Here is a 24,164-nt window from a genome sequence, read left to right as displayed (position 1 = left end):
TCCACAAGAGCGAGCATATTACCCCATATCTGGTTAGATCGCCTAGCGTTCGTTTTGTGTAGGTGGCTCAAAGACCACTTAGTTTGCAATCACTATATTCCGCCTTGGTGGGGTCATTTTGCACGATGATTAATTGTTACTTTATGTACCCCCCCTCACTTCGCTGTTCCATACATACATCCCGTTGGTTCCTCGAATCCTTACCTCGATCCCCCCTGTCCCATACCCTAGTCATCCTCCCCCCTCTTCATCTGAAGTCAAGGTGTCATCTTCCCCCAGTGGTTCACATATGTCCCCCCTGAATGTGTTCCATGGGGTCCATATCTTGTTCCATTTGCACGGGCATGCTCTATTAGTGTATACAGTCCTCTTTACTATCATGACTCTGTCCATGTTTTCGCACCACTGTGTTAGTGTTGGAATGTCTTTCGCTCCCTACTTCTGTGCTATGTCACGTTTGGCTATTACCATACCTATCGTGGACCATTGCTGTCCGTGTCTGGAAAGGTCGTTGGGCCCCCATATGTTGAGCAGGCATTTCTGTGGTTCCGGAACCAGGGAGACCTCCATAACTTGCGAGATGGTACGCATGACTTGTCTCCAGAATTCCTGAATGCGAGGACAATCCCAAATGGTGTGCAAAAAAGTCCCCTCCTCCCCACACCCGCGACGACAGTATGGATGTTGTGCCCTCTGTATTGTGTGGAGCGTCCTCCTCGTATAGTATACCCTATGTAAGATTTTAAGTTGTATGAGTCGGAACTTTTCTGATATGCCCACCTCCTTGATGCCAATGCTGCATTCCATTCAAATTCGTCCATTTCCTCATGTTCCTCAACCCATTTAGCTCTCAGTTTTATTGTTGGATCCTCTAGATTATTTAACAGTTTACGATAAGTGAGGGCCGTCGCTCTTTCCTGCATGTAGTCTGTAAGGAGGCGATCCTCGAGTGGCGATGCCTCTGGGACTTTCGTGCCGTGTGGGATGGCTGCTAGCAAAGCGTGTCGCACCTGTATGTAGCGAAACAATTCTGTGGGCCCCAGCTCGTATTGTTGCCTTAACTGGTCAAAGGGGATCACATTGTCTTTGTCCCACAGATCTCCCACTGTGGATAGTCCAATATTATCCCATAACGTAAACCCCTTACTGCTTCTCAGATTTCCCAGGGCCCGCGTGTCCCACAATGGGGTGAGTTTGGTAATTTTCCCTTTCCAGCCCAGTTTTACCTATGCTGTATGCCACAGCGATGCGGTAAGTCTTGTGGGCCCCACGAGTATGCGCACTTTCCTTTGGTCCTATAGAGTTGCCAATATATTATGGGTACCTAATTGCTCCCTGTCCGCCCTGTATGCTGGGTCTTCTTGAGGTGCATGCAGCCACTGGTTTATGGGTTTTAGTTGCACTGCCATGTAATAGAGGTGCAGGTTCGGCAATGCAATACCGCCGTCGTACCACCCCCTATGCAACTTAGCCTGGGCTATTCGTGCCGGTCGATTGTTCCACATGAGGCCTGCCATCAATGCCGATATTTTTCCAAAATATCTTTTGTCTACCGGGTATGGTGTATTTTCCAGGATATACAAAAACCGAGGCAATGACATCATCTTATATAGCACCGCTCTACCTAACAATGTCAGTGGCAAAGCCGCCCAGAAATTAACATCATGTTTCAATCGATCCAACGGGGGTGCCAAGTTCTTTTGAAAGAATTTGGCGGGATCCTTTGTTATATGCACACCTAGGTATTTAAAGGATGTTCCTGCCACCCTCAGAGGGCAGTTTTCGCACAGCGTGGGGACGGTCCTTGCAGTACATATATTTCCAACTTATTCCAGTTCAAAGTGTATCCCGATATCTTCCCCAATTCATCGCACAGTGTCAACAGTGCCGGTATACTTCGTTCCGGTTCTGTCAGGTACACCAGCATGTCATCCGCGTAATGTGACAGGCGGTCTTCCCACCCTTCCGACCAAGCGATCCCCTTTAGTAGTGGAGTGGAGCGTATTCGTTTTGCCAATGGCTCTAGTGCAATCGCAAAGAGCAAAGGCGACGGGGGACAACCCTGACGGGTTTCCCTTCCCAACTGTAATGAATGCGAAATATGCCCATTTGCCACCACCTGCGCCATTGGTTTAGTGTATAATAGCCGGACCCAGGCCACAAATTTGGGGCCAATTCCCATATGGACCAGGACTTCGAATAAATATTGCCACTCCACCATATCAAATGCCATCTTTGCGTCGAGTGCCAGTATGACCGCCTTCTCCGATAGTGTATCCGCTCTGGCAAGCACACTATGCACCCTACGCAAATTGAGGGCTGTATTTCTGTGCGGCATAAAGCCGGACTGATCGGGGTGTATGATTTGCGGGAGATGGGCCATCAGCCTGGTGGCAAGGAGTTTAGCCAGGATTTTTTACTTCGGCATTGAGTAGGGAGATTGGGCGATACGATGTGCACATTTCCGGGTCCTTGCCGGGTTTGGGAATTGCAACGATAGTCGCCGTCCGTTGATCACATGGAAGTTCGGCCTTTTCCAAACTGTCTGTATACATATTTAACAAATGCCCACTGAGCCTTTCTGACGCTGCCTGGTACCATTCTATAGGGATACCATTGGGACCCGATGCCTTTCCCGGCTTTATAGCATGTATCCGTCACCGCTTCTGACATCAGTGTCTTATGGGGGATGTTTTCCAACATCATGCGTGCCCTGTCTGCTGATACTTCGGTTTCTGGCGTGTATATTCCCTCAAAATATTCCACTAGTGCCCCCACGATTTCTTCGGGACTCGTGTGTATCCTTTCTTGTTTATCACTAATGCGCTGTATACCTCTGGTACTCCCTCCCCTCTTGTCAAGCCATGCCAACATTTTATCTGCCTTGTCCCCTATGTCATAAATCCTGTGTGTCGTCTCTGACTGTTGCTTTACATGTTCCCTGAACTGCTGTTGTTTTAGGAGTAGTGCATGGGATGTGTCTGGCGTAGGGTTCGCCTCATGCGCCGTAGTTGCAGCGTGCAGTGCTATCTCCAACTCAGACAATTCTTGCTGTCGCTCTCTTTTTGTCCCGCTATGGATGCTATAGCTTGTCCCCTGAGCACCATCTTGTATGCCTCCCACAAAATAGCGGGTGACCCTACTGAGGCGGTGTTCTCCGCGAAGTAGTGTGATGTTGTTGTCTTGAGTGCCTTACGCACCTTGGGAACTCGGAGATATGAAGCGTGTATTGGGTAAATCCTCCTACGTGACTTCTTCTATGTGGATAACGTGAGTGTGACAGGGGAGTGATCTGATATGCCCCTTGGGTGTATATCGACAGTGTCTACATGTTGTACCCCATCTCAAAAAAGTAATTGATCCGTGACAGACTATTATGGATTGTGGACTGGTAAGTGTACTGACGCTCAGCAGGGTGAGTATAGCGCCATATATCTATTAGTCCCATTGCGGTTAAGAATCTCTGAATACGTGAGGTGCCCCCCGTTTGAGGCATTGCCGGGAACCTATCCACTAATGAATCTACTGCTGCATTGAAGTCCCCTCCAATTATTATGTCTCCCTCAGGTAAGTTCAGCAGGAATTCACCCAGTGCTGGTAGCATGACCGTATGAAGTGCTGGGGGGACATATACTGATACTACGTTCATTAGTCTCTCCTCCCACTGTCCCTGGAGTGCTGCGAAACATCCCTGTGTGTCTGTCTTGGTGCTCAATGTGATGAATTGCGCTGACTTTTTCACCAGTATGCCCGTACCCCTAGAACCTGTGGTAAACTCTGAATGTACCACCATCTTATAGCCTTTCCTATCGAGAGCTTAAGTTGTCCCCCCAGTGAGGTGCGTTTCTTGGAGGAGCACCAAGGCTGGTTCCTGCCTTCACACTGCATTCAACACCAACCCCCTCTTTATCTTATCTCCCAACCCTCACACATTCCAGGACATGAGTCGGAGAGGCACTACTTGTGATCTTCGCAGCTCCTACTCAGGTGCCTGTCTTTGAACGTCATGCATTGTTTATCCTACACCTCTGGCAGTGCAAATCGGATCTCGATCCCGGGGTGTACCCGTCACTGATGTGGCTTAAACCATTCTTGCGTCCTTTTGCAAAATTTGACCTTATTTGTGGAACTACAGTAACTTCTAAACAAACCCCCCCTTCCTCCCCCCTCCCTGCCTCCCTGCATAACAGGCTATTAACCGCCCGCCTCCCCAACATAGCAGAGTGCTTAACCCACCCCTTCAACAGATTACTTGTGCGCTATGGTGGAGTGTCCTCCGGAGCAGGCGACAACCCTGCCCTCCTCCGAGCTCCCCAGGCCAGTGTCCAAGCATGTCCCTTTTTCAGAGTTTCTTAGTGTGCATCTTTTGTGGCTGGCACAGAGAAATCATGGTGTTATGCTTCCTTCTGCTCCCTGGAATTCAGGCGTTGGTGACCTGTTCAATCCCCCTTTTCCGGATGTTTGTGATCCCTCTTGGCTATTGTCTCGGTGCTTTTGGGCATTTTTACTTGGCCAGTGCTGACGCCCCGCTGGTCTCCAACCCTCCAACCAGCCCTGTGCCGCCTCCGGCGTCTCGAAAAACCATACCTTGTCCTCGGCCACTACTCTAAGACGCGCCGGGAACAGCATGGAATAGGGCAACTCCTTATCTCGAAGCGCCCTTTTAACGTCCAGAAAGGTCCTCCTCCGGCGCGCCACCTCGGCGGTGTAATCTGGGAAGAAGGCTACCGTTGAGTTCTGGATCTGAATAGCCGGGGATACTCTCGCTGGCTGTAAGATGGTATCTCGGTCTCGAAAATTAAGAAGTCTTGCCAGGATCGGTCTCGGGGGAGCCCCCGGTTTTGGTTTCCCACCGGGAACCCTGTGGGCCCTCTCCACCGAGAAAAAGTGCGAGAGGCCCTTCGGATTCAAGCGGGTCTTAATCAGTTCTTCCACGTAGAGATCCATTGCCGCTTTCCCTTCTGAGTCCGGAACCCCCAGTATTCGGACGTTGTTCCTCCTAGAGCGTCCTTCCTGGTCGTCCATCTTGTTTCTGAGGGCCTTTTTTTCGGCCGCCATCTTCTCCATTGCCCCTTGTAGCTCCGACACGTCTTCCACCAGGGATTTTGTCACCACCTCCACCTGCTTCACTCTCTCGCTCATTTTTTGGAGGTCTGCTCTAATCAGGGTGACTTCTGTGGCCGTGGAGCCCACCGTCGTTTGTACCTGCGCTAGGGCCCTCATTACGTCTTCCAGCGTCGTTTTTTTGGCCCCATCCCCTTCTTGTGTTTTCCCTGTGGAGTTTTGAGATTCCGCCTGGGGAGGGCTGTTTCTGTCGTAGGCAAATTTATCTAGTTTAGCTTGCGTTAAGCTGTGTTTAGGGCCTCTTCCCACCATATTGTGCTTGTCCGGGTCTCCCTCGCCCTTACGGCTTGTGTCCACCGTGTCTCCAGGATTTCCCTGCGAGCTGCTTTGCCTCTTATTCGACCGCAATCTCCAGGTCGTTTGCGTTTCTTTGCTAGCCAGGGCGAGATATGGGGCAGGTAGGCACTATGGGCCAACTACCGGTTTGCAAAGAAGTGTCCTTCGCCAATATTCTTTCCACAGCCCCTATGTGGGTCGGGGGGGAAGGTCTCCAAAGTCGCTGTGTCATCGTGCCAAGGCCTACGACAGCTCCTTCGATGGCCTGTTCTCACCCGTCTGCGTCACTGGCTATTCTTGCGGGCCTCAGCGCGCCGCTTTTTACCTTTGGTTTAAAGCTGAGCCTTTCCGATAGTCATTGTGCTGCGGCCGATGTTGCTTAAGCCTCTTCCGTTAACAGCGTTTTCCTTGGTTTCTGCTTCAGGGCTCATTTCCGGCCCCAGGGCCCGGCTGCCTCCTCACTTCCGCCCGGATCTCTGCTGAGGGATATGCCGCTGCTCGCCGTTTTCCACAGGCCGCACCACGCAGTATATTGTTTCTTCGGTTCCCGGTGTCGACCAGCTTTTAAATTTTCCCTGCTGGGTACTGCTCGGTCCTAGACCCGGTTTGCCCCTTCGGAGTGTTTCTTGCAACGGATTAACGTGCCGGATTGTCGGGGGATGTCGCCTCGCTCCCGGAGCTCCTTTGTTAAGCTGCCGCCATGATCGGCCGCTAGCCACGCCCCTAAAGCTGTACTTTTAATGAATGTGTATAACAGGTTTGCTAATAAATCAGCATGATCTGCCACTTTAAACCATCTTGACAGCCTGTTAAAACTATATAGCAAAGATTGTACCATAATTGTTGGGGTAGATTTTAATGTTTGCGTCAAACTTTCTACGCTTGCAGGTGACCTTGCTACTGACGAGGACACACTTTGGGCGCATTCCAGCCATTGGTGTAAGCCTGGTGGTTAAAAATCCTCCTTAGGCTGGCTTACATATCATTGTTATTTCCTGGTCACTCAGTCTCTGTGCATGAATGGTCATTGACCATCAGACATCAACTAAGTTCTGACATGTAAAGGAGAACTTAACACATTAACATAGGTTTGTGGAGTGAGATGGTTTATTTGCTGGCAGTCTCAAGGCAAGAGAGCGATCACAACCCCTTGGTTCTTTATATGTTTGGCCCACTGACGAATGGTCTACTGCCAGGCTTAACAACAGAAGGCTGCCCTGGCATCCTTTTTGCTCACAATATGAACAAATTTAAATGGGTTACTGTTGGGACCAGCGAGGTGACTATTTATGAAAACTGCCCAACTAGAATCCTTGAAGTCCATGACACACAGTTCAATAAGCTTAGGGTTTTTTTTTTAAGAACATCTCGGAATGGGCGAGACCATAGAGGACCCATTAGTGGTTCAACTCCAACTGCCGGTCGGAAAAGAGAAACCTTGTTAATGCTTTTCAGCTGGGTGAAAAAGATAAAATAAGGGCAACTAGGGAATCCTAAAAGGGAAAAACAAAAACTGGGAAAAACCTTCAGATGCGGGTTAAAATAAATATTCAGTTTTCTTCTGGCATTTAGTGTCCGGTGGGGGCTGAAAAGAACATAACAAACAAGAGTCATAAAACATTGCTAGTGAATGGGTAGCACACTCTAGTATTCTCTGTTCTACAGTCATTGTTGATATTGTACCCGCAAATTCCAATTTGTCAGAACGACCATAGTCCTTAATTCACTATTCATTTTCCTTGTCTGAGACAACTGCAGCTCTCAAAGCAGACAAATCAGATAAGGCGTCAGTTCTTTACAAGATTCCAGCTGATCTTTCACTTTGAACCTGATGTATGTGTGCCGTATAAAAATGTTTTATCTAATGCTATTTTAGCAGGTGCTCCAACACATAAAAGGGAGCAGAGAAAGTCTGTATATTTAACAAGCATTTACAATGCAATGGTTTCGCCTTTGGAAAAGTTAGAGCTATTGGCATTGTAAATGACAAATTTTGTATTTATGTGTTGGTTTTGAAAACAGATAAATAAATGGCATTGTCATTTACATTGCCATTAGCTTAATCTCTCGCAAATGTGAGACCTATTGTACCCTCCGTACTAACCTCGTGTTCAAAAAGGATTAAAAAAATCTACTTCTGGGCTTATATGAATGAACGGAGAACCAGGGATTTATCTAATGGCTCTCGAACTAAAGAATTTTACCGGTTTAAAATAGAGCCCTGCTTCGAGCCCTTTTTGAATGAACTAAATCCTCCCTGAGGTATAAAAATCCAACCTCATAAAATGATATAATGCTCAAGCATATGTATCTTGCATTCTTTATAGACACTTGTCTTATATGTGAGGCAGCAAAACCAATACATTCCTATTGAAATAAAAATGTTCATGTTTTTACGTTTGGCGGTTTAATTCCGTTTGGAATAGGGGGCATTGTACGCCTTCTTTAGTGCTGTAAGGGGCCATGTAAACTCAAGGCCTGACAGAGACCAACTCGTGTAACATAAGGACTGATTGTTTATGGACATATAATAAAAGTGTGAGAGGGCAATTTAAAAGAATGTGAATGGAATTGATGGCTACGCCGGCTTAAACCCGTGATGAAATATAGTGAAAATACGAGAGAATCTGAACTAGGCACTTTGGGAAGGAATCAAAGCCTATTTTGCCTTTTGTGTTTGGATTACCTCAGCTTGCAATTTTGCCCTTAAGAAGTCCCATGTGAATTAGGACGAAACAGCATAGGCTGTTTTTCTGGATCTAGTGTCCTGTTTTGACTAGCCACTAGTAGACGTTTAAATACAGACAAAAAAGAAATACCAAGGAGGTGAAAGTTTCATTTCAAATAGAATGTATTGGTTTTGCTGTCTCACATATTAGATGAGTTTCTAAAAAGGATGCAAGATACATGCTTGAGCATTATATAATTCTATGAGGTTGGATTTTTATACCTTAGGGTACTGTGCTCCTCTACCTGTGTAGTTGTACTACGGGTAGAATGTTCGAAATTAAAAAGATACAAACATACCAGCCATTTTAAGCTTGGGGGGCTCTCTGAAATGGGGTATAGAGAGGCAGCGAAATAACTCCCAGTCCTTCCATTTAGCAGTTCTTCCGCGTGACACTAGAACACGCCAACTGGTAGCTAGCTTTGTTGCAGGACGAGTAAAAACTTAACAACGTGGCTTATGAGGATTTTCCGTATAACCGCGGCGGCTTATCCAGGGCATTGGCGCCAGCTCATCTCTCCCCTCAGCAGTTCGGATAAAAAGGCAACTTTTCAGCTGTTAATAGCTTGTGCTGTTCTAAATATACACAATCAACCTTGGGTAAATATTGCACTTTCTGCGCCATTGTTAAACACTCCGGAGCACACCATTAATCTGGGCGTGGGAGGGGCGTGTGTTTACTCTCTTATAGGAACAGGTAAAAGGTGTGCTCAGCGAGTGGAGACCTGAATTCAGCTCGCCTTTGTTTTTCCCCCGAGCTACTGGGGAAGAGGTAACTCGCCGACGCCCACTACCCCCCTTCCTTTCCACCTGGAATACAAAAATCAAGGGACTGAAATACGACGCGAGCAATCACCTGGGATCCTGCCTGTGCGAAGAAGGACACAAAAACGAGGGGGTGGGATGATTCTAACGGAGGGCAGAACGGCACAAATCATGAGGCAGACAGAGGGCAGAAGTCACAAAAACGAGGGGGGATGATTCTAACGGAGGGCAGAACGGCACAAAACACCAGGCAGACAGAGGGAAGGACACAACAAGCACTGGCCCTGGTGCCACTGCACCTGCTGCATTACCGACAGCTTACACTTTTGATTGTCTTTGACTCCGTGTCTCCCTTCCCCGGTACCCTTGCCCACCACTCGATGTGGGGGAGGAGAGAGACTAGGCGAGGAAAGGCTGAGCTTGAGAAAACAGCCATTCACATGAAAATACGCATACGATCAGCCGGAGTCTGTCCTCGGCAGTGACAACCAGCAGAGACGGAGATTGCTAACTGGGAGTGGGGTGCACACCGCATGCAGCAGGCGCAGAGGTAAAACCGCCTCCAATCTCAAGAAATGAGACTGTCTCCAACCTCAAGAACTGAGACTGTCTCCAACTTCAAGTCATACTGCAAACCAGAGCCGAGACTTCCTCCAGGCTCGGGACTGCCAACTAGAGCCGGGACTGCCCCTAAGCTCGAGTCTGACTGCAGACCAGGGCTGAGACTTCCTCCAAGCTCGAGTCTGAGTGCAGACCAGAGCCGTGACTGCCTTCAACGCGAATTTCCGGGAACGGGCACACGGTCACAAGAACAAAGCCTCGAGAGGGAGGAGAGACGTTGACTCCGGGAACGAGCACAGTGAGCCTCGCAGGCTCTAATACAAAATAGTGGCCAAGAGCCTTGTGGGCTCTAAAGAAACAAGTGCCCCCTTCTTGAGCCTCGGGGGCTGTAGAACAAATGTGCCTCTTTGTTGGAGTCCCGCTCTGGGGACTCTGACACACGAGGCCCCAAAAAGTGAGGCTAGGATTACTGGGGGGGGCGGGCACCGGCAATGTGCCCTGACGCCTCCCTCTTGGCCAAGGAACCCGGTCCCACTTACCGGAGCTCCCAGGTGTGAGCTGAAGTCTCCGCTGGGCTCCGGTCCGCTTCCTGGAGGCAGCTCTCTTCTCCAGCTGCAGGGCTCTCCCTTCACTCTGGGAGCCTTGCGGCCAGTCTCCTCCTATTGCTCCGGAGCGGAGCGGCCAACGTGCTGGGTCCGGTGGGGGCGAGGTGGGCTCTCGTCCTCCTCCGTGGTGACGGCGCACCCTTGGGCACAGGCGGGGCTCTCCCTCGGTGCTCTGGCCTCGCTGGACTGCTTCACTGCGGGCCTCAGTATGCCTCGTCAACATGCAGCCCCTGTACGCCTCGCACCTCGCTCGGCGCTGGTTCCTCTGCGGCTGTACGCTTCGGGGCAACGCCGGGTGGGCACCGGCTTTTGGCAATTAAAGCGCTTCCCAGCGCTATGAGGAAACTAATTGCTCCCTGCGCTAGTGAAAGATCAAGCGCTCCCAAGCTCTGAGATTTTGGGAGGGTGGGGGCGGGAACACGGACAGCGGGAGGGGGATGCGACTCTTCCACAGTTCAGGGTCCTAGGGATGCGACCACGGGGACAGGAAAGGAACCACTCACCTGGACTTCCTCGGCCGGCGGTCGGCCGCCAAATGGCCCAAAAAACCTCGAAGAGCCCAAAAAAAAAGCCCCGCCCACCGCCGCATGACGTGGACAAAAGAGAAAAATTCTCGGGAACACCCCCGAATCTGGTCCGGCCCTGATGGACAGATCCGGCACCCAATGGCTAGCCTCTATTTATGGAGCTAGCCAATGGGAGCCGGGGGACGTTCCTGAAGTCCTTATTGTAATCAATGGATTTCGCCTGCGCCGAAAAGCTGCGCAGAGCGCAGCCTTCGGCAGGCGAAACCCAAAAAGGTACCTCGCAATGTACCACGTATCTGTCACCAGATCAGCCTGATTGATAATTTGCAAAAAATAGTTTGCAAACAGATACTTGATAAATATACTGCCTGGATGACAGAAAACCATAATATAAGCCAATTCCAGGCAGGTTTTACCTCAAAGACAAGCACGATCAACCAGGCGTTTTTATTTTGCTTGATCTAGTGGACGGTCGTGAACATGAGTAGGGGTACTTTTGTCGACCTATGGGCAGCATTTTGCATGGTACCAAGAAATAAGATGTGGCAGATCCTTTTGGATTTGAGAATTCCATTTGAACTTTAAACTATTATTAGGTGCCTATATACTAACAAGTTTGCACAGGTCCATTATGGCCCTAATGGCAAACTCACTGAGAGAATAGACATAAAAAAAGGAGTTTGCCAGGGTTGCGTATTAGCTTCAACCTTATTCCTTCTCTTTTTCAATTGTTGCATACATTTTTTCATAGCTGTGAGTAAGATTAACCCGCATTAGCGGGTGTGAAGGTACCTGCACTTTTTTTTGCCAATGAGACCGTATTAATTTCTAAAACCCAAAAATGGCTCCAGATTTTGTTTGAGAAGTTTGGCTTATTCTGTAGCAACCATGAGCTGGAGATAATTGCTCAAAAAACTAAATTTATGGTATTTAAACCTACATGGCAGTCACTATGGAGGATAACTGGCTGGTAATGTGCTTGAACGACTTCGGGAATTAGATTACTTGGACTTTATATTGTCTGATTCTGATTAGTGGTGTGAGCAGATTACAAAGAGTAAGCTGTTTATAAACCATAGGGCTGCTGCCATAATTAAGTTTACTAGAAGAGCCTCAACTCACCCTGTATCCCCTGCTCTTTAGATCTCTAGAGCACATGTTGTTAATGGTGGTCTCAATGGAGTGGAACTGTGGGACCACTGTGAAGTTTGAGTTCTCGCAACAACCAAGAACAATTTTATAAGATCCTTGCTAAGGCTACAGAAGAGTACTCCACTTTTGCCCTTGCACATAGACCTAGCTCTAAAACCGTTAATTGATTATGCCAAGCGTAGGCCTATTCTATACAGGGTTAGAATCTAGACCAAAAAAGAATTCTATTATTTTAGACTGGGGATGTGTGACATTATTGGTAGTCCTCCAGCGACCAATGCACCTTGGCTGAGGTACATTAAATCTTCATGAGACAACTTGGGGCTCAGAGATTACTGGTGAAGCATATCATCTATCCCACCCAATACTATATTTATTCAGCCCACAAACTGAGGTAGATCATGCTCTGCATGTCCCACAAATGGGAAGCAATTGTTGGGAACATAGAGCGAATTATCAAAATGTCCATACAAGTCGGCACATGGGGTTATGCTAACTCAGATTGTCTAACTTATGAACGAGAAACTAAGTTAATTGGATAAGAAGATAGAGCAGCTGAACACCACTATAGGCCATTTGAAGAACAGGAGTGGCGCTGTCTGTTCCAGCATTCACGAAGGAGGGCACCAAACTAAACAACGTCAATTACCAACACAATTACCTTCACAAGCGAGGGCCCGGTTTTATTTGGCAAGGGCAAAATAAACAACATGAGCCATGTGGGCAGGGACACACCCTTGTCAAATTTCCACGCTACAGCTAACAATAGGGTGGGCAGCATACAGGGTGGGCCATGGACATAAATGGAAACCAAGGGAGTTTGCTTGATAGTCATTCTGCACAAGGAGCTCCCAAATGGACTAGGCATCCACTCTGGTTGGGCAGTAACATATAGTCCTAAATGCACAGACCTAATTCCAAACACTGTCGTCTTAAGATTGCCCCCAGCTTCTTGCCTCTATGTGCTAATTTTAGCCGGGGTCCCCGTTCTAAGAAGAGAACAAAAAGAGTCTTGGTTCAGCCCATGGAATATAACAGCGAAATTTAAAAAATTCAACATACTAAACACTGATGAAATTCTCACTGATGATATTCTCATGGTTCGCAGGGTAGGGTGGGTAGGCGAAACATCAAAGACCATAACGGGTGACTTCGTGGTGATTAACTTTAGACGCCCCCAAATGGTTCGGAATCTGCTGAATATAGGAGAGGAGATATCCCTCTGAAATACTAGTGTCTGTGTTCTTCCCCTTGGATACTTCTACAGACCTCCCTATGGAAATAGTGTCAATGATGCAGACACTTCTGTTTCACTTTCAAATAGATTTGAGGGACTATCTTCATTAGATTCTATAGATTGATAACAAAAAACCCTCCTTTTTAGAGTGAATAATGGACTTGTCATTACCCAGTTAAATAACAACATGGCCCAGTGTCACTCCTTGTATGTACAAAACGTAGAAGTTCCACAGCGTGCTACAAAAGTTGATGGGATTCATGAACTATCTAAGCAGGTGAGAGTATGGTCTTTACCTAGTTTTCAAACCTCTTCTTTAGAGTTACACTTAGATCAGTCAATGGAAACTAACATGCATATTTCTCTGCAAGGTAATATGGAAACTGGGTTGCAATTGACCATAGATCCAAGTAAGCAGATGGAAGTACGTCTTACTTCGTGGAACGTAGCAGGGCTAAACAGGAACTTACCAGACATGGTATGGAACGAATACATAGAACAGAGTGATATCTGCCTCCTGCAGGAGACCTGGTCATTGGAACCCCCCATAGAGTGGGATTCAAGACATTTAGTGCGAATGCTAGCTTATCAACAAAAGGCAGGCCATCAGGGGGCCTTGTAATTTGGATAAAGATTACCCTCAAAATCGATACTGTCCCACTGTATGTACCGTCACAGGATATGATTGGCGTAAAAATGGTTACTCTGGACGGCAAGAATTTATACTTAATTAACATCTACAATAGACCAAGCCCTGCTTCTAAAGAATCATTAGCAATAGAACAGCTTGATTCTTTTCTAAGTACTTTAGGGCCAAAAAATAGGGTAATTGTTGGTGGAGACCTTAATTGTAATTATGAACCGGTGGTGGGTTTCGACAATCTTTTTGAGAGTGAAGACTTGGCAAACATTATTCCTGCCATAGAAAGCAACAGGGAAGTGCGGTGCACCGTAGCAGTCGCACACATTTTAAATCTCACTACGGGTCATGGATTAAGAGCATGTAATGGTGGATTGCCCTCCGACAGACCAAATGCATTTACACTTTGTAGAGGCAGCTCCCGGAGCAATATAGATTACATACTGGTGTCGATAGAGTTCTGGCCATACGCTCTTGACTTAAAAAAAAACCCTAGAACTGTGAGTGACCATCGTCCCCTGCCTCAACCTTTCTCTTCCACTCTTATGGGTGGCAGAGATAATAGTATTTATGAGGATGACACCATACTAAGAAATAATCGACGAGCTGTAAAGTGGTCTCATATTCTAGGGAATAGCCAGTCCATGACAAGTATCTAACATTTTTGCAGACACTATTGCATAAACATGGAAAGGGGCAAAAATTATTACGATTTTTAAGAAGGGCAACCGATATGATCCAGCACATTATCGCCCTATTAGGTTAATAGATATTTTTTTTTAAATGCTGCTAGGCACATTTTAAATAGATTAAGTAAGTGGATTGAAGAGAATAATGTATTTTCAAAATTTCAAGCAGGATTTAGAATCAAAACCAGCACGATTTACTAGGTTTTTAGATTTACATGTCTGTGCTGGAAATACATAAATCTAAGGAAGGGTCACTTGTACATTGCCTTTGTAGATCTAAAGGCAGCATTCGACCTTGTACCCTGTTACCTATTGTGGGATTTGTTGAGACGTCAAGGGGTGCCAGGCGAACTACTTGAACAAATAATTAGGCTCCATTATGATAACTTTGCTAAAGTAAGATGGGTCCCGAGGGGTGAACTTGCCAAGGCAATACCGGTGAGAAGGGGTGGGCCCCCGGTGTGTACTAGCACCCACTCTGTTCTCACTGTATGTAAACGACATCCCCAATTATTTGAATGGCTACTCGAATGATGATCCTAAGTTGGGGGGCGATAGGGTACCAGCACGTTTATATGCTTATTATACCATTCTAATCTCACAAACTTTAAAAGGATTGCAATGTCTAATGGACTCATTTCATACATATTGCACCATGAAAGGTCTTGAAATTAATTCTTCCAAAACCAAATACATGTCAATTAACCCACATAGATCTTTTAAAAAGAACTTAATAACCAGAAATTAGAGTATGTGCAAAGTTTTAACTATTTATGCATCACACTAGATACTAAACTGTCTTGGAAGTCACAACTGGAAAAAAATAAGATAATTGTGCTTCAAAATTAATTTCCCATTTTAAAGAAACATGGGGCCAGTATTTCGAAAGCAGTGTCCCCCGCCCTAGAGGTATTTAAACACAAAGCTCAATCAGCTTCTCTTTAGGGAGCTGGAATATGGGGCCTCACTGCAAAAAGAATTTTGAATTGTGAGAACACATTTTTTGTGTGAAAATTACTAAGTCTCCCCACCAGAACACCCCTAATCCCGATTGTCATGGATTTAAACATCAAACGCACCGACCATCACACTCTACTAAGACCTCTCCTATTCTGGGTGAGGTTATGGTCAACCCCAGAACTATCACATTACAAGGAAGGCCTAGAGGAGATCATGAAAGTTGATCAGAGCAGGGACATTCCATGGCTCAAACACGTGTATTTATTTATTTTATTTTATAACACTTGTAAGGCTCACAGCTACCCACAAAGGGTTTCCCGGTGCCGGACCAGCAAAACACAAAACACAACTGGATAGAGACGTTTCATGATTTCATGTTTTCACGTTGTTTCATGGATGATGAAAAGAGCGCTTTACATGAGCACCAGTTACTTTAGACGGACACATTCATTTATTTTATTTTAGGCACGGGAGATTAAGTGATTTGCCCAGAATCACAGGATGCTGAGCGTCTTGCCGAGACTCGAACCCCGTTCCCCAGCTTCGAGGTCGACTGCTCTAGCCGTAAGGCTACATCCTCTCCCTAATCTATCTTATCTTATTTCTGGGATAAACCATCCCAGTTGACACTGGCTTGCAAGAAATTACTAGTCTACGTTCTGGGCTTATATAAACAACAGCGTGCTACATCACTCTTCTACGGGGTAATTAACATCAAGATTCCTTCTTTTTAAAGATGTAGCTCACTTCAAACCTTTTTTGGATGAGGTATGTCCCCAATTAGCAAAATCTTTATTTATGAAATTTAGATATGGGGTGCTTCAAACAAACTCCAAAAAATCCAGATGCAGCAATAATCACTATGGTAAAAGTAGCGAAATGTGCGCACTATGTCCAAACGAGATCAAGGAAAACAATCTACATATACTATTGTTCTGTCCCGCATACGATACACCAAGGAAAAAGTGGATTAAGCCAGTTTGTATGAACTTGAATATTAGATGCTGTAGCGAGGCGGAACATATATTGAAAACAGATACCTCACAGTTGATTGTTTTTGGTGTTAGTAAATACTTATTTAATGTGAGTCTTATCAGAGCTAAGGTTGGACTGAATCTATAACCGTTAAAGAATATGTAAAGATAATTAAATGTTATTAGAGAGCTCTGCACTTGCACTTTATGATATATGGTCGTTTATTGGGGAAATGTGTTTCTGAAACGATTCATTCCAAGTTATTGCACAATTGAAACGGTCATGCAACAATATTGGATACATGTATGGATAAAAATATATGTTTTAAAATAATGTCGTCTTATCTTGATTGCCTAGCTTTTGTTGCTATTTTAATTGTATTGTAGTGAAAAGTTTTAACGGCGAGGCTGGAAAAGGTTAAATTATTACCATTTTTTAAATGTCCCTATTGTGTTGTACTATATCAATAGGCCTATATTATTTCTATTCTAAATGAAAAGTGTTTTTTTTAATGTATTCTTTATGGTTGGAATGGACCGAAATAAAGATTTTGAAATTATATTTATTCAAAGGAAAGATTCTGGTACTCTGCCTCGGGAAAAATAATGAATTGACCTGTATTGGGTATATTAACAAACTCCTTTTTTAAATATAAAACATTATTACAACTTTGAAGAAGTTTTACTGGTTTGAACCCACTATTTGTCGAAAGTTGTGTGTGCAATTTAGACTAGTCATGCTCCTATTTGCATCGTTTGTGAGCAGTTGGTTAGTACCAGAATGTGGGTCTAGCGTGTACCCTGTATATAATACCACCTATGAAAAGGATAAGCATATATTATTTTTCTGCCAAGCTTATAAGGAGCCTAAAGCAAAATGGATTAACACTCTCTGTTTAAACTTGGTAGTCGGGCACTACCATGAATCATTAACGATGTGCAAAACAAACAACATTTCCCGTCGTAGGTTTAACCTATAGGAGAGCCAGCTGTGCCACAGTGAAATACGACTTTGAAGGATTTTCACTGCCTGCATTAAATGTACATGTCCTATCTTTTAAATACTATGCATTTCCGGCTCTGTGGACACTTAGGAGTGACTTATACGTGTTAAAAAGGAAGCTTTAAGCCTGACAAAAGGTTGATTTTGTCAGCTCGTATCGCCAGTTTAAAACTACACGCCCAGACTGCAGTGGCAGACTTGTTTTGTGCTACATTAGTGGGTGGTACAATGAGTGCTGCTTCCAACTAGTAACAATTAATTTGCAGAACAATTGTACAGGTGCTACCATAAACAAGGGACTTGCCAGCAAATAAAATATGCCAGTTAGGTGTGTACCAGTTTTACCATCTTTAAAAAGGAGAGCACAGGCACTTTACCACTGGTTTATAGGCGTAAAGTGCACAGAGTTCTATGGCCAACAAAAACATTTTCAGCAACATAATGCAAAAGTCTGGAGGTATGCCACGTGAAAAGATGGAAATTTGAACTTGAAGTAGTTTGCGGTAGGGAAGCCTCAGATTGATATTCTTTTGGAGTATTGTTTTCTTTCCATCAATTTTCCACTGTACATTTAAATAGTACTTATGTTAGTGAACTTCATCACTTTGTGTCATAATGAAAGGTCTACTATTGTTGAAAGTACACGTTATTTCAGTGGGATACACAACTGCCATAGGAGGTACTGCAAGTCTGTCGAGTCACTGCAAAATTACATTTGTATGTGCTAAAAATCATCACAGCTGTGTGCTGGAATTGGTTGTACTTAGATATGCAGCAGTGGCGTACCCATGCAGATTATCTGCAGCACTAGGCTTTACCTAAACTTTCCATCTGCATCGTCCCCAATAAATCATAATAAAGTGACTATTTTCTGAATGGTTCTTGTGTTTTTGTTGTATCTTTCACAGGGATGTCAAAGCTGGGAATATTCTCCTCACTGAACCTGGCCAGGTCAAGCTTGCTGATTTCGGGTCCGCTTCCATAGCCTCACCTGCCAACTCGTTTGTGGGGACACCTTACTGGTATGTGGTCCTTCTAAATAGCATATTTCCTTATCAAAAGATCTTTCCTATGATCATTTATATTATTAAATATGATTAAATATGATGAGTATGAAATGTGGCTCCAAATGTTAAGAATCTTTCTTAAAATTGCAACTTTCTGACCCCAACCAACTTTCAAGGCCTACGTTAACAAACAAGATTTTTCCCTCTGTGTGCAATAATGATAGATCTGTATGTACCACATGTAAGGCTATGTGCACTAAAGACACATGAAAAGTCTCTATCCAAAGAAAAGCTGCACACACGTTTACCAAAATAAGTTTTGTGCCACTTCAAGTCTATCCAGCATTGGGGTATCTTTCATAGATCAACATGCTTAAATCATTATTATTATTATTATTATTAGGGAGTTTTGTAAAGCGCCTGGTTTACGCCCAAGGCGTGTCCCCGCGCTGTGGTAGGTAGGGTGTCCGTGAGCAGTCAACAGTAATTAGCGTCTGAAGAGATAGGTCTTAAGTTTTCGCCTGAACAGGGTTTCCGAAAATTCCCCGTCGTCTATGTGGAAGTCCTACGGTATCATAATCAAGCAGTAACAAAAACCTATCAAAGGCTATAATGGCTCTTAGCCGTGTGTTTAATAACCTACCTATGTCCTTTAAAAAAAAAAAAGGACCAAACTTTAGCTAAAACCAATCAGTTGCTGGCACCCTCTATAACACTGCCAAGAGAGACGGAGTCCTTCAGATTTTCACTGCACGTCATGTGTGAAGGGAGTCTCCCTGAGCCCTGCTCAGTATTCTCATTTTAAAAGCTATATTCAACTTGAATATTTCCAATATGTCTAGCAGTCAAGGGCTTTTCCGTCCGTGCAAGACCTGGGAAGAAGAGTGTTCATGTGGATGACCCACATAAGGACTGCCTTTACCGCCTCCATCTAAAGCATGAGGTAAGGGAGTGCAAGATTTGCCATACTTTCCCCTCAAAATCTTTGAGGGACAGGAAAGGGAGAGTACTCCTATGGCTTCAGAAGATCAAGACTCAGAAAACATCTTTTGAGGAAGACAGTGATTCCTCTGCCAGGTCTCACAAGAGAAGTGTGAGAAGTGGAGAAGTGTGGCTCAGGGGTTAGAGGCGGCAGACCCGGAAGCTGAGATCGGTCCTGGACCAGGGTTCAATTCCCCGCCTCGGCGGGTCTTGGGCTCAAAAATTCCACGGACTCGATAATTTTCGATCCGGTGCCTACTCGACTCACGGGTTCACACTCTGCGACTCTGGACAATAGCTTGCTTAATCTCCACTATGGCCCCTCGCGGCGGGATGCCTGGCTTTCACCTTGTGGATACCCTGCTGGGATTATCTCACAGGGGAATACCAGGACGGGTTCCCAAGGCAAGCGCCTTGATGCCTTCGGGTGATACGTGCGCTATATAAATTGCAATACATACATACATACATACAAGAGGACTAGATCTCTTGAAGGAGTTTCAGAAATGTTCAGAAATTCTATCAAGACTTCCTATCAACCTCACAGCTCCAAGTAAAAAGAGAAACAAAAACATTTCTCCTCAAAGACCTCTTTACCTGGTTCATCGACACCTTATGACAGAGACTGGTGTCATGTTACCTCTACCGACCCTATGAGGCATAAATCCACTTCAAAATCCCCATTGACGATGACCTCTCTGTTGACACCTTATCGTCGATGACCGTCACTACCATCTCGCCGTCTTTTCCTTTGACAGTGAAAACAACAGCAGCCATCGCCACTCCCATCTCATCAACAAAGATCCAGGCATCCACTAAGTTCCTGTCGACTCCCTCATTGACTACGATCCCATAGACGTCACTGCTGTTGAGTATAGTTCTGACAATGCCCCTGTCTGCAATGATCCCATCGATATTTTCCCGATCAACGGTGGTCCTGTTGATGACTTTGACCATGATAATTCCTCCAACAATGGCACTATCGATGCCTCCATCAATGGTGATAAAAATCTCTAAGATCTCCAGGACCTTTCTCCACCCTAAGGTTACATCACCTAGCAAGATCTCTCTTCTGCCTCCTAGCCTCCTACTGGACATTAAGGGAGTTGGATGATGATGGTGGCCCCTTTAGCACAGCTCACAAAACCCATCTACTCCTATTTCCGCACCACCTGACTAGGATGCATGCCATCAAGATAACGTCGGAAAAAGGTTTTTGACCATGTCCGCAATCACGATATGGGAAGCCATCAACCTCTCCATTCTAGGCCGCTATGACTGCCAGATGTTGTCTGATATCAGACATTGTCGGTAATGATAGACTGTGCAATGGACATCTCCTCCACAGGCTACTGTCAGCTAGCTGATGCAGCTGTCTTACGATGCTAAGGGTGGCTAAAAGTTACCTCAATTCGACCTGAGGTCCAATCAAAAATATTGGACATGGCTTACAACGGTGACCCACTGTTTGACAAGCACATCGATGACGCTCTCCTTGACATTAAGATGGACGCCGATACTGCAAAATCAATAGGCACTCTCCAATACCGCAAGGTTCCTATCTGAGGGGCTTGGGGTTTTGGTTTCTCCTCTTATATAGGCGGATACCAACGCTCACAACAATACCAGTCATACCAGCCACAGTACAAGACATGATACCAGCAACAAGGGCCTGGCAGATGATCGCCCTCTCAGACACCAGTCGCAAACAGTGACCTTCTCCCGGTACCAACTGCGGCATCTTCTCATCCCGTTGGTACACGATATCCCATTACCTTCCTCATCGGCAAGCCATCATCTCAATCAGATGGTAATTGACCTTGTCACCTATGACCATACCCTGCAGTTTACAGAAAGACCACCAACTACTCCGCCAAAGGGAGCCCCTCCCCCTCGTTTTCATTTATTGCTTCATGAAGATCTTTTAATGCTCTCAAAAGTGGTAATAGAGAAGGTCCCAAAAGTGCAGAAGGGAAAAGGTTTCTACTCCCTTTTTTTTCTCATCCGCAAGAAATCAGGGTAATGGAGACCGATCCTAGATATCAAGAAACTGAACAAATTCCTCTGCAACCAGTCCTTACGGATGATAACTCTCTGCCTCAAAAGCGGAGGCTTCATCACTTCTCTAGACCTTCAAGATTCTTGCTTCCATATCCCCATCCATCCCAAACCCTGCAAATATCTTCACAGTAGCTGGTACCCATTACCTACTCAAGGTCCTCTAGTGCGGTCTAAAGTCTGCACCTCGGATAGTCACCAAGTGCATGGCCGCAGTAGCAGCAGCAGCAAGGATGCAGTACTATTGGACATAGTGATAGCAAACTCATACAGGCCAATCTTCAATCTGCCAAGATACGTTTCTCCAGCACAAATCCAGCTTGAATTTGGTCTGTTAAAACAAACACTGGATAGACGGGGCTTGTATGTTACTACCTGGCACAAGATTCAGAGTGCTGAGGTTGGTTCTTTAAACTCAAATTTATGGGAATAGCTGCTTCGCCAATCAAAGTCCTCTGCCAGAGACTACTTATTTGATTCACTCCAAATCTTGGGACTGTCAGACCTCTGGGACATCTCAACTGATCTTTTGACTTTTAAAAAAATCAGTACGTATCATCTCCTCTATTCATGACAAGAAGACACTATCCAAAAGAACACACCGCTGGATTACACTTGGAGACTATGCAGTACTGCAGCCTCAAGAGTATCTTAACATCGGAATAAATCTAAAGACCAAGGAAAAGTTTTTAAAACTGCACCTAGGTGTAATTCCAGCTGCCCTCCATCTCCCGCCCTGGGAAAGAAAAACCTCTCTGCAATACTGTTGCTTGTGCAAAGCTGGCAAGGAAGATATCCTCCTAGTAATCTGTATCTGCTCCAAACGAAAGGACCTGAGGTACGATTTATTGTGTCCATCGTTCAAACTACATGGTGTTCGAACATGTAGACAGGCGGTCAAACTGTGCTTCAACTCTAGCAAAACAAAATTAAATTGTCGGGTTACAAATTTTATTGAACTAGTTGCTAAAAGAAAGAGCATGTTCCCCACGGATTAATAAAAAAGCTGGACTGAAAATCATTGACACAGTGCCCTGCAGTCATGAACCTTTTTTTTAAAATTCTTTTTATTGTTTTTGTTGCAAACAAAACCATACGTGTTCATCAATGGCCCCGGCAAGGATACATTAAGGCACAGTTCAGTTCAATATAATATACATTTCCACAAAGCTTTTCTGTTGCTCAACAATAGCCAGTATGACACCAGATGTTATTTACATAGGAAACAGAAAGGCACAGAGCACAATAGTCTATGGCAAGACATAACAGAATCAACAGGAAGCTCTGCTTATAGCATAGTTTTTACATTTCGTCATTAGTTAGTGGTGGAGTCCGTTGCCATTCTGTCATCCCCACCACCCTCTGAGCCTTTAACCAGCTCTGGTGCCACTAGTGCATGAGGTATTTCATAATGCGGGTACCCCAACTATGCCTCTGTAGAATCTGCCCGCGTGTGCGTTAGCAAGTATCCCTGCAGGGTGGCCCAAATGTTGCAGGTAACAGTTCAGCATATGTTGAGAGCTTCTCTTGGCAATACACCAAGTCGTCTATCCAAACTTTGAACTTGGGTGCCCTTCCCCTGCCCGACCAACATGCTACCCTTCTCTTTGCCTTTAATAGTGCAAGGGCTACGTATCTGCGGTGCACCGCACGTATCGGTTTGGTGTATCCTAACAGAGCTAGTAATGGTGTTGGTTCAATATGTGTGTCTACCATTAGACTCAAGGTGCCGAAAACCTGAGTCCCAGTAGTCATGTGTTCTCGGGCAGTCCCAGGCTAGGTGTAGGAAATCCGCTCCTAGGGCTTTGCACCTGTCACACCTATAATTCTCGCTCAGCTTGTACCTATGCATTCGTGCTGGGGTGTAGTACATGTTGTGTGGGAATTTGTAGTGGATTATGCTAAGTCTACTACTGGCTGAAACCTGTTCTGTCTGTGCAGAGCAATATTCCCATTTTTCATCTGTCAAATCAAAGCCCAGCTCTAGCTAATGCGGGTGGTTCCTCTTTTTGCGTGTGCACTGTCCGGTATATTAGTGATACTAAGCGTTTGGCCCTCGTGCATTGGAGGACTAGTTGCCGTGGGGCTAGAGCCGTGGGTTCGGTTGGGAAATCCGGTGTTATGGAGCGAACTCCTTGTCTGAGTCGAATGTTTAAAAATACAGTGAGCGGCGTCTGCTGCACGCCCTGAAGGACATGCTCCATCTTCCGAAACTGACCTTCATGGTACATGTCACCCCAAGTTTTGATGTGTGTGCGCTCCTGGAATTTCTGAAAGACTGTTTTCTGGAGAATGGGAATGCGGGGATGATATGTAAGTGGCAACAGTAGTGAATATAGCAGAGGAGCGTTTAACTGTTGTCCTATACGTGTCCAGGCCATTGTTGTGCACGTAACAGTGGTAGATATGTCTCCCCTCTTCCCAGTAAGCTCTCCATACAACGCGCCTTCAATCGGAACCGTATCTCTGTCCCTGGTAACTCATACGCCGCATTAATTCATCTCTGTCCCTGGTAACTCGGACGCCTAAGTATCTCAGTTAGTCCGCACACCATTCCAAAGGGTAGTCCAACGGACAGCGGGTTTCTGCTGCTGTTAGAGGGAAAATGCAGGATTTACCCCAATTAATTTGGATCCCAGAGAGTCTCCCAAACACTATGAACCCCTGAAGAATTCGGTTAAGATTATTTTGCGGATCTCAAATATACAAAGTGATATCGTCCACATATAAGGATATTAGCATCTGCCTCATGTTGCACTGCAGCACCTCGTCCTTATGGTGCTGGCGCAGTTTCGCCGCCAGCGGCTCAACTGCAAGCGCAAAAAGTAAAGGGGAGAGTGGGCATCCCTGTCGGGTACCTTTCGTAATCGGTAAAGC

The 24,164-nt window shown here is 45.5% G+C and overlaps 1 protein-coding gene across 5 annotated transcripts in view; it reads left to right on the top strand.

Moving 5' to 3' along the window:
• TAOK3 (TAO kinase 3) overlaps positions 1–24,164 on the top strand; it is a 1,449,622-nt gene that overhangs the window by 684,838 nt on the left and 740,620 nt on the right. For all 5 annotated transcript variants that reach the window (XM_086943286.1, XM_086943287.1, XM_086943290.1 and 2 more), the window contains one exon: positions 18,150–18,263. In XM_086943286.1, the coding sequence (XP_086799412.1) occupies positions 18,150–18,263 (114 nt within the window). The remainder of the gene's footprint in view (positions 1–18,149; positions 18,264–24,164) is intronic.

Source organism: Lissotriton vulgaris, chromosome 11 (assembly GCF_964263255.1).
Source record: "Lissotriton vulgaris chromosome 11, aLisVul1.2, whole genome shotgun sequence".
NCBI lineage: Eukaryota > Metazoa > Chordata > Amphibia > Caudata > Salamandridae > Lissotriton > Lissotriton vulgaris.
Note: the sequence above shows the minus strand (reverse complement) of the source record. Positions and strands in the feature narration are given on the sequence as shown.